The sequence below is a fragment of the Phocoena sinus genome, chromosome 7 (assembly GCF_008692025.1).
Source record: "Phocoena sinus isolate mPhoSin1 chromosome 7, mPhoSin1.pri, whole genome shotgun sequence".
Taxonomy (NCBI): domain Eukaryota; kingdom Metazoa; phylum Chordata; class Mammalia; order Artiodactyla; family Phocoenidae; genus Phocoena; species Phocoena sinus.
Window position 1 is genome coordinate 82,459,096 of NC_045769.1, and position 12,091 is coordinate 82,471,186.

General features: G+C 42.4%; 1 protein-coding gene across 1 annotated transcript in view; it reads right to left on the reverse strand.

Moving 5' to 3' along the window:
* Window positions 1–12,091, reverse strand: part of KIF5C (kinesin family member 5C) — a 166,156-nt gene that overhangs the window by 67,253 nt on the left and 86,812 nt on the right. The window contains exon 11 of the mRNA XM_032638533.1: window positions 78–226. Coding sequence (XP_032494424.1) covers window positions 78–226 — 149 coding nt within the window. The remainder of the gene's footprint in view (window positions 1–77; window positions 227–12,091) is intronic.

Here is a 12,091-nt window from a genome sequence, read left to right on the forward strand (position 1 = left end):
CTCTTTCCCAAGTGCCCCAGGATGCCAACAGCTGTAGGGGGAAAAAGAGCACACGCTCATGCCTCATTCCTCCTTACCATTTCTCCACCTGTTTAGCTCCATCTCCAGATGCTGGAGAACATTCTTCAAAGTCTTGTTTTTCTCTTTCTCTTTTTCATATTTCTTCTTCCATTCTTCCGCTGTCAGCTCCAGGTTCACAGAGACTGTATTCTTGATGGTCTTAGCCCTGGGGTGAAAAACATAAGGGAAAAATTCTGAGCATAGCTACTAGCATTTGCTAAATCATGAATATAATTAAGCCTCAAATTCCTTTCACGCCAGAAGATTGGGACTTGGGGAGCACGAGGGACCCTGGAACTTTTACCTATCACCCTCCTAGCTGTATTAATGGCACCATTATTCCTAAGGCTCTAAACTCACCTTTCCGTTTTTATTTCTCGTTTACTTCCTGCCCGTCTCTAGATCCAATGGGATTTTCTTTCCTTTTTTTTAATGAATTTATTTATTTATTTATGGTTACGTTGGGTCTTTGTTGCTGCGCATGGGCTTTCTCTACTTGCGGCACCCGGGCTTTCTCTAGTTGCGGCGAGCGGGGGCTACTCTTTGTTACGGTGCACGGGCTTCTCATTGCGGTGGTTTCTCTTGTTGTGGAGCACGGGCTCTAGGTGCACGGGCTTCAGTAGTTGTGTTGCACGGGTTTCAGTAGTTGTGGTGCACGGGCTTAGCTGCTCTGCGGCATGTGGGATCTTCCGGGACCAAGGCTCGAACCCGTGTCCCCTGCACTGGCAGGCGGATTCTTAACCACTGCGCCACCAGGGAAGCCCCAGGATTTTCATTCGAATTATCTCTTGGGGTCTTTCTCTATTCCCTCTGCCACCACCTTGGTCTATGTTCTCAGTTACAACTTACGGTTATAGCGTTTTTCAAACATTCAGCATCCTCCTTTAAGCATCTTACATACCACTACCAGATTCATCTGCCCAAGTAGAGCTTTCTTTCAATTCAGTTAACTATGAAACACTGGGGATATACCAAGACAAACGAGACAAGGTCTCTGGCCTTGGAGCTTACAGTTTCTCATACCAATAAATACACAGACAAATCAGCTGTTTCTCTTACCCACATTTGGTACCTAGAATCATCCCTGATGTGTTTAACACATGCCAACACATGACACCCGAGACAGGTGGGTCACTTTATGAACTCAGCCTGGCCAGGTGAGACCGTGGCTCCCTGCCGGGCACATCCTTCCCCACCACCCAGGCAACTGTCACCAAGTACGAGTGGAGGGCCCACTTTTCTCAAGAAAAGTCAGAAATTAAGATTTTTATTTGTATCTCCCAGCTTAAGACAATTCTTCAGAATGATGTGTGGGACAAACAAACATGTCTAATGGACACCATTTTGCTACTTGGGGTATAAGAGATGGAGTGGCCTCCTAGGATGGATGGCCTGGGATGGAGTGTGATGCCACAGTGGATTTTTGGACAGTATCTCAAGGGAGCAAGAAGTGAGAGTTAAGTCACTGGGGGCTCCAGCCAGTGATGAAAACCAAATACATGATTCACTGACTTATGCACAGAAATGAACACATAAGCAGATCTGTCCAATTAAAAAGTAAATTGATGGAGGGAGATGCAAGAAGGAAGAGGTATGGGGACATATGTATAACTGATTCACTTTGTTATAAAGCAGAAACTAACACACCATTGTAAGGTAATTATACTCCAATAAAGATGTTTAAAAAAAAAAAAGTAGGGCTTCCCTGGTGGCCCAGTGGTTGAGAGTCTGTCTGCCGATGCAGGGGACACGGGTTTGTGCCCTGGTCCGGGAAGATCCCACATGCCGCGGAACGGCTGGGCCCGTGAGCCATGGCCGCTGAGCCTGCGCGTCCGGAGCCTGTGCTCCGCAACGGGAGAGGCCACAACAGTGAGAGGCCCGCGTACCACAAAAAAAAAAAAAAAGTAAATTGACGATGGCAGAATTCCACTTATTGCATACTTCTGAAGAAGTACAAACTTCATTTAAAAATATGTGATATCCTGTTTTATTTGCTATTGACTTTTTCATTTTAAACTCCCACCAGTTCTTGTCCTGTCACATTTGCTGGCACTATCTGATGTGTGATTCGGGTTAATTGCTGTTGTCATGAAATGACATTTTGGACATGATTTCTATTTCAGTGAAAGAAATTCAGCAGTCCTCACCAGTGCTGCAGACGTCATTCCAAAAATTAATTCCTAAAGCAGACAACTAAATCACCCAACTGTCAAAAGAGGAGTTAAATGATTTCAATGTAATCATTTCAGTGTAATTCTCCCTCACTCACTGTAGCTTAAGGTTGCTGTCCCCAGAAGTGCTTCAACTCTAATTTTTCAAATAACAGCAATCTTATTGCTACTTTAAAGTCTATGCAGATTTGACACTTTCACCTCACCTTCTAACATCCTCAGGCAGTGTCGTGGGTGTTTCTCAGATATAAGCACAAACACTGCAGCATCCATTACCAACTTAGGTTAGTAAGAAAGTGAACAATAACCTATGGCTGAAATGCTTGTGGACATTTAAGGGTATACTTTGAGGATACTAATCTTTTTTTTTTTTTTAACATTTCTTCCTTCCTTCCTTCCTTCCTTCCTCCCTCCCTCCCTCCCTTCCTTCATTTCTGCGTTGGGTCTTTGTTGCTGCACACGGGCTTTCTCTAGTTGTGGCGAGCAGGGGCTGCTCTTTGTTGTGGTGTGCAGGCTTCTCACTGTGGTGGCTTCTCTTGTTGTGGAGCATGGGCTCCAGGTGTGTGGGCTTCAGCAGTTGTGGCACACAGGCTCAGCAGTTGTGGCTTGCGGGATCTAGAGCACAGGCTCAGTAGTTGTGGCGCATGGGCTTAGTTGCTCTGCGGCATGTGGGATCTTCCCAGATCAGGGCTCGAACCCGTGTTCCCTGCATTAGCAGGCTGATTCTTTTTCTTGTTTGTTTTTTGTTTTGTTTTGTTTTTGCGGTACGCGGGCCTCTCACTGTTGTGGCCTCTCCCGTTGTGGAGCACAGGCTCCGGACGCGCAGGCTCAGCGGCCATGGCTCACGGGCCCAGCCGCTCCGTGGCATGTGGGATCTTCCTGGACCGGGGCACGAACCCGTGTCCCCTGCATTTGCAGGCGGACTCTCAACCACTGCGCCACCAGGGAAGCCCGGCAGGCAGATTCTCAACCACTGCACCACCAGGGAAGTCCAAGGCTACTAATCTTACTTTTTACATCATAAAGAGTCTCTTGATTTCCAGTGATACTAGAAAGAGAAGAGTAGAGCCTTTATGCTATACTCAGGCAGGTTTAGCCAGAAGTCCAATTTTGTGAGCGGACCCAACAAGGTTATCCCTCGTATAGCTGAACCTCATTCTCAAAGTTCTTTTAAGTTGTTGAGAAAATTCTTTTTCTCCCACTTCTGTAATAATTTGAGTCCTGGCAAGAGACAGTCTACTCAAATTGGGAAGAGCTTAACAAAGGTATGGGAAGGGTGATGGGAAATAACAAGGGATAATGGGTACCCCACATTAGTGATGGAGGTGCCGTTACCACCCTTAGGCTAAAGGGGTCCCAGAGGGAGGGAGCTATAAGAAGAAGGCTGTCCATACTCACAGATACAGAGAACGAACTAGTGGTTACCAGTGGGGAGAGGGAAGTGGGGAGGGGCAAGATAGGGGTAGGGGATTAAGAGGTACAAACCACAATGCATAAAATAAATATGCTACAAGGATATATTGTATAGCACAGGGAATATAGCCCATATTTTATAATAACTATAAATGGAGTATAACCTTTAAAAATTGTGAATCACTGTTTTGTACACCTGTAATTATATAATATTGTACATCAACTGTACTTCAATTTTTAAAAAAGAGAACAAATTAAAAAAAATTTTTAACCCTTAAAAAAAAAGAAGGCGGCTTCCCAGTAGAAGCTGTAACAGCCTTTGGTCTAAGAACACAGCCAACTCAAAGTGACCCTTCAGGGAAGGAGTCAAGAAATTAATACCCTGACCTCACTCTCTCCTCTCCTTATGACTGCCTGCCCATGTTCCTTCCCCATTGGTGGAAACTAACTGGAAGCCAGAGGCAAGGGAGCCCATTGTAGCTGTCCAGACTGGTCACTGTCCCAGGGCACAGAGCAGAGCAGAGATGGTACAGAAACAATCCAGTGGAGCAGATGGAAGATACACAACCCAACTCCCATTTGGAACTGAGAACAATGGTGGGAAACCATGTCTCCTGCTGCTGTCCTAGACAGACTCCATTCAGTCCCAAATGAGGCAAAAACATCATGCCTCTCCATCCACTAAAGGTAGAACATGAAGAAATCAGCTAACACTGATTGGGAGAGAGATTAATTATCCCAGAAGTGTTCTACAGATTTAAAAGAATCTGAAATAAAATCTCAGGAGTTTTGCATGTGTCTGTAGAAATTGACAACCTAATTCTAAGATTTATAATAAAAATAAAGAGGGCCAAGAATAGCAAAGACAGTTTTGAAGGACAAAGCTAGAGGATGGAATATCAACATATTATAAAGCCACAGTAATTGAAACTGATTAAATAGTCCAGAAACTTTAGAATAGAAACAGAATAGATTATCCAGAAACAGACACTCAGCTATGTAGCCATTTGATTTACAACAAAGGTGCGTATACAGCACAGACGGAAGGGATGGTCCTTTCAGTACACAGTGCTGGGGCAGGGGTGGAGGTGACGATCTTTATCAACTCCCCCAATAACATATAAAAAATTCTATTACAGATGAATCATATGCATAAACATGAAAGGTAAAACAATAAAGCTGCTAGAAGAAAACAGGAGAGTATCTTTAAGACCTTGGGGTAGGCAAAGATTAATTTCTTAAATAGAATAGAAAAAAAGATAAATTTGACTTCATAAAAATTTAAAACCCTCTCTTCATTAAAAGTCACCATTAAAAGAATTAAAACATATGCTGCAAAGTGAGAGAAGATATAAACAATCCATATATCTGCCAAAGGACTTATCCAGAATAACCCCTATAAATCAATCAGAAAAAAAGCAGACAACTGGTGAAAACACTGGGCAAAGATCTGAATAGGAACTTCACAAAAGAAGTGCCAATAAATACCACCCACAAAGGGCGCCGAACAACATTAGCCTTCAGGGAAATGCAAAATAAAATGACAGTAAGATACTTTTACACACCCAATAGGATGGTTAAAAAATTTTAAACTGATAATACCAAGTGTTGATGAGGATGTGCAGTGACTATAATACTCAATTGCTACTAGAGGGAGTATAAGCTATTCCAATCATTTTAGAAAACTCTTTGGTACTATCTATTAAAACTAAATATCTTATATCCTGTGAGCTAGCAATTCCACTCATAGGTATATAACAGACAGAAATGAGGACATATGTTCACCTAAAGACATGACAACGAATGTCATAGCAACTTCATTTATGATAGCCACAAGCTGAAAACAATACAAATAACTATCAACAGTAGCATGGATACATACATACCATATTCATAACAAAATATTATATAACTCTGAAAACTAAACTACTCCTACACCTAACAATGTAGTGTACTTCAAAGATACAATGTTGCATAAAAGAAGCCAGATACAAAATAATACTGCATGTTTTTATTTGTATCAAGTTCAAAGACAGCAAACAGTAATCTAAGTTGACAGAAGTCAGAATGCCACTTACCCTTGAGAGTTGGGTACTGACTGGGAGGGTTCAAAGAGAGGCTTCTAAGATGCCAGGTGGTGGTTACATGTGAATATACATGTATATTTAAATTTTTACTGAGTTGCATACTTAAATATATTTTACTATATGTATGCTATATTCAACAAAAATGAGTTAAGAAAAATAAACTGATGTGGAAAGAAATCAAGTCAGATACAAATATTTCAAAATTGTGGAAGAAACAAGAATTACTAAGAGAGATACTGAACTTCTGTGCCTGGATTTATTTCTTTTTAATAGAACAAATATTCTCCTATCTAGGAGGTTGAAACCAACCTTGCAAAATGAAATAAAGAGTGTCTTGGTCCCTTGCTCTCACAAGAGACCTAGAATAAAAGGATGATGAACATCTATAATCTCTTGTTGCTTCTTACCATGAACTTTAGGAAAATCTACAGAGTAAAAGGGCCTAATGATTAGGTTCTATCTAATTTTGCCGCCAGTGTGGATTAGCTAGTGGTCTGATGAGTTTTGTTTTGTTTTGTTTTGTTTTTGCCTTGTTCACCGTAGAGCATGTCCAAGTGTCTTCCAGCTCTCATACTCATTGCTCTTTTATTTTGGTATTTTCCACATACGTGCTAGCTGTCAATCACACTAAGCAGTGTTACATCTGGACCCTCTGTTCAAACACAGTGAATAAACATGGATCCTGGGCACTCAGGACACAGTGCCAGGACCCATGAGCATTTCCTGCTCAGCCTGGTTTGCAAAAGGATTTCAGGTAGCTAACAAGGAAACATAAAATTGATGGGATAGCAGAAATTAAGAAATGCTCTTAAGGCAGCTTTTATCATTTTTTCTAGCTGAAGCTATATAGCAATAGCAATACCACCCAGCCCTATAGTTTTGAGACATCACCTCCTTGATACGGGAAAAAAACCCCAATAATCCATGGGAGCCTTACCATAGCCATGAACTGACTACTCATTCATCACCTTTATGGGTCAATCTCACTCTGCTAACATATGATTAATCCAGTGTGACCTCATCACTCACAAGGGAGCACAAAGTATCTTGGGTCTTCACTTTCAGAGATCCTCAGTTTGGTTTTTCAACCAGATCCCCTAAGCTGTATACAGAAATAAACGCCTGTTCCACAAGCTATGACCACAGCAGACACTGAGCAAAATCCTAACCAAAGGCTAGTTAGGGGAAGAACCTTAATTGATATTAGGTTTACAGCTTAATAGCAAGACCTACTTGGCAGGAATGAGTCAAATCTTAAAGGTACAATGATCAGGGTTTCTGTTTTGCAGTTTTTCTTTGTTTCAGCTTTCTTTAGAGATAAGCACCACTTAAATAATATGATCTAGGCCTGCACCAGATATAATATCTCTTCTCCCCATAGGGAGGGAACAAGGATACGCAGTTTTTAAAAGATCTCAAAGCTAATGAATGTTAACCAATTTTGGAGAAGGCAGACCAAGCATAGCAGACAGAGAGCAGAGGCCACAGTACATACGCCACCTAGATCTCCGTACAAACACAGTTACGTCAGAAAAGGATACACTGACATATTCCACTGAAGGATGGAAAGAGGAAGACTCTACCCCTCTGTCCTCGCATCTCTATGTCCTGATAAATCCCATCCCCACCTACTTCCTGAATAATTGCCTATATTTGTACTTTCTGGCCAAGATCAGTTCTAAATGATATAGAAACTACATACTGTTGGAGTTTCTTCAAATTACCTTGGCCTCCCCTGGAACAGCCAGGAAGATGTTTGTTCTTGGTACTTCCTATCTCTTGTTTTCAGCATTTTCTTATCCTCTCCAGGATAGTAGTGGCATTTGAACAAGGAGCTCTAGACAAACCCACACCTTCAATGCATAGAATAAATCTGTAATGTATGATTCCACATGGCGAATGGTGTGCATGAGAGAGAGATAAAGAGACTGAGATCTCTTGTGGGGTGGAAGAGGGTAGCCCAGCATCCCTCTCTATCAGTCAGGGTTCTCCAGAGAAACAGAACCAAAAGGAGGGAGGGATGGAGGGAGGGAGGGATGGAGGGAGGGAGGGAGGGAGAGAGAGAGAGAGAGAGAGATCTTATATATATCTGATATCTTATATATCAGAGAGGATATCTATCTATCTATCTATCTATCTATCTATCTATTGAAATTGTCTCACTGGAAACTCAGGCAGAAATCGATGCTACAGTCTTGAGGCAGTTTCTTCTCCAGAAAACCTCAGTTTTTGCTCTTAATGTCTTCATCTGATTGGATGAGCCTCACCCCTATTATGGAGGATAATGTGCTTTACTTAAAGTCAACTAATGGTAGATGGTATCCACAAAAAAATTTCAGACCTAGGTTAGTGTTTGATTAAATAATTGGCTACTACATCCTAGTCAAGTTAACACATAAAACCATCACACCTTCTAATCTGCTCTGGGTCCTCGTTCCCATATAAAACACCTAACCTTCTTCTGGACACATGACTGCCGCAAAGCACCTTTCCATTTCCCGGTAAGGCCATTTCCCTGCCCATGAGTCAGGGATGTAGGGAAGGAGAAATTAAAAGCTTTAAATTTTGTCTTTTGAAAAATTTTAATCTCCGGAGAGACATTAAGAAATGACCAGCTTGGATAAAGATTTGACATCTGGTTAAACTAACTGTCATCCACAGCGTTTCCTCCTCCAAGAGCAAAAATTAACCCTATTGGTGTTTGGCAACAGGCCCTCCAACAGGGGGTGATTTGATTCTTTCTCCATCCTATGTCAAACCTGCAGCCAAGCATCTCCCTTGGCCAAAGTGCTTGCTCTAGTCCCGCAGGGAACTTGTTCTTATGCTCTGGGGACATGCATTTTGCACACACACCACCCAGGCTCTGCCTAATCCAGCTGCCATTAAACCGAGCATGAAATGGCACAATTTTTTTTCAAAAAGTGCATATCGGAAAAAGAGAAAAGAATATTACTTTTCCTAAACTATCCATTCTCCTTTCACATTTAACATATAAATAAAGCCTTTGAATTATTCATGCTGGATCAATCAAACTCTTGGTGTCAACAATGTGCTGATTCAGGCTTTTTCTAAACTGACTGGTCTGCCCCCTGGGGACCCACCTTTCCCTAATTACCATCACAAATCAAGGTACATTAAATAGGCTTCCATGATTGGGTGATCTGATAATTGTGAACTGGGTGATTTTCATACTTCTAAAACTTAAAAATAACCTTTTTGAATAGTACTATAAAAGTACTTTGGGGACTTCCCTGGTGGTGCAGTGGTTAAGAATCCGCCTGCCAATGCAGGGGATACAGGTTCAAGCCCTGATCCGGGAAGATCCCACGTGCCGTGGAGCAACTAATCCCGTGCCCCACGACTACTGAGCCTGTGCTCTAGAGCCTGTGAGCCACAACTACTGAGCCCGTGTGCCACAACTACTGAAGCCCACGTGCCTAGAGCCCGTGCTCCGCAACAAGAGACACCACTACAATGAGAAGCCCGCACACCACAACTAGAGAAAGCCTGAGTGCAGCGATGAAGACCCAATGCAGCAATTAAATAAATAAATTTATTAAGATAAAAAAAAAAAAAGAATGCATTACCTTTCCTCCAAAGGTTTCAGTATGCCTGACAGCACTTCATTTAAAAAAAAAAAACGTGGCGGGGGGTGGGGGGCTTCCCTGGTGGTGCAGTGGTTGAGAATCTGCCTGTCAATGCAGGGGACACGGGTTCGAGCCCTGGTCTGGGAAGATCCCACATGCCGCGGAGCAACTGGGCCCGTGAGCCACAACTACTGAGCCTGCGCATCTGGAGCCTGTGCTCCGCAACAAGAGAGGCCGCAACAGTGAGAGGCCCACGCACCGCAAGGAAGAGTGGACCCCACTTGCCGCAACTAGAGAAAGCCCTCGCACAGAAACGAAGACCCAACACAAATAAAAATAAATAAATAAATTTATTTAAAAAACAAACAAAAAAAGTATGTCGGAAGACTAATTAAAGACTAAGAAATGAAACTCTGGGAGCCAGATGAAAAAGAAAAATTGGTGAAAGTGCTCTAATTTGAGTCCCCATCCCTTAAAGCAGGAAGTGTTCCGCTTCCTAACAGAGGACGGCTTTTTGACTCTGCTGCCCTCAGGCATCTGTATACTCTGTCATGTTTCTACTGTATCAAAGGACCTACTACTGTTTCATTCAGAACATCAATACAGTATAGCCTAGCAACAAACATGGCCTTTCTTCGTGTCCTTGAAAGAACCACGTGGCAAGAACTAGGGAACTTCATGCTGCCCTTAGGTTTGGCCACCCCTGCAACAAGAATATCATGAACACTCGTTACACTGAATTTGGGAGATGCCCGGCAGTCTTTTCTGAGTTCATAGTGCTTAATCTCATTAGCTATCAGATACATGTCTAATCTGATGTTCAGACTCATGTCTGCGTGTAATTGGGTTCAATGTGTGTAGTTAACAATAAAGCGGGTACTGGTCCCACAGAGAAGTTAGATGTCTTTGAAGAATCCATTAACTAACACGAAGATGGAGGAAAGGGAACAAAATTTCACACATTTCTAATTAAGGGCAGGAAAACAAACCAGATCGAAACCCAACCAAATTTCTGGACCTAATGGTGTAATAGTTCAGCAACCACTCTAATGTTCTAGGGATTCCTACATAATAAGCATTAGGTTCATCTGTTTATTCATTTTGATAACATTTGTCTGCTGACCAACTACGGTGTCCTAGTTGTCCTAGGTGCTTGTTGGGACAACTGAGGCTGGTAATAAACTAGTCCCTGTCTTCATGGAGCCTAGTATCCAGATGACTCTGACTAAAGATTATAGACCAACCTATTTCATTTGAAAATATAATTGACATACTATTTATTTCCTGGAATCCTAAATTATCAGCAGGATTTCTGTTTTTCTTTAACATGCATCTTGCGTCTCCCTCCCACCCTCCCTATCCCACCCCTCTAGGTGGTCACAAAGCACCGAGCTAATCTCCCTGTGCTACGCGGCTGCTTCCCACTAGCTATCTATTTTACATTTGGTAGTGTATATATGTCAATGCTACTCTCTCACTTCGTCCCAGCTTACCCTTCCCCCTCCCTGTGTCCTCAAGTCCATTCTCTACGCCTGCGTCTTTATTCCTGTCGTGCCCCTAGGTTCTTCAGAACCTTTTCTCTTTTTTCTTAGATTCCATATATCTATATATAGATTCCATAAATACGGTATTTATTTTTCTCTTTCTGACTTACTTCAGTCTGTATGACAGTCTCTAGGTCCATCCACCTCACTACAAATAACTCAGTTTAGTTTCTTTTATTGTATATATGTGTCACATCTTTTTTCTTTCTTTTTTTTTTTTGTTGCGGTACGCAGGCCTCTCACTGCTGTGGCCTCTCCCGTTGCGGAGCACAGGCTCCGAACGTGCAGGCTCAGCGGCCATGGCTCACGGATCTAGCCACCCCACAGCATGTGGGGTCTTCCCGAACCGGGGCACGAACCCACGTCCCCTGCATCGGCAGGCGGACTCTCAACCACTGCGCCACTAGGGAAGCCCTGTGCCACATCTTTTTGATCCATTCATCTGTCGATGGACGCTTAGGTTGCTTCCATGTCCTGGCTATTGTAAATAGTGCTGCAGTGAACATTGTAGCACATGACTCTTTTTGAATGATGGTTTTCTCAGGGTATATGCCCAGTAGTGGGATTGCTGGGTCGTATGGTAGTTCTATTTTTAGTTTTTTAAGGAATCTGTTCTCCATAATGGCTGTATCAGTTTACATTACCACCAACAGTGCAAGAGGGTTCCCTTTTCTCCACACCCTCTCCAGCATTTATTGTTTGTAGATTTTTTGATGATGGCCATTCTGACTGGTGTGAGGTGATACCTCATTGTAGTTTTGATTTGCATTTCTCTAATGATTAGTGATGTTGAGCATCCTTTCATGTGTTTGTTGGCCATCTGTGTATCTTCTTTGGAGAAATGTCGATTTAAGTCTTCTTCAGCAGGATTTCTTTAATCATTCACTCCAGAAATTTAATTCTACTCCTACTTCATTCAGTCCTGATCCTTATATTACACCCATATCCTTGTACATTATGTCATGTTCAGTCCAGTCCCATACATGACCATGACTTTCCCAAGCCTGTTGAAAGATGGAGGAAAGGGGGGACTTGCAATCACTGGACACCTTATTCTGTGCCAGCCCTTGTGCTACGTAAAAACTGAAGCAACTCATTTAATCCTCCCAATAATTATCAGAAGTAGGTGTTATTATATTTCTTCATATAGGCAAGGAGATTCAGGCTCCAAGAGAAGGAAATGAGAGAAAAAAATGGGTGAGAAGCAGAGCTTAGCTTCAAAGCTGGAG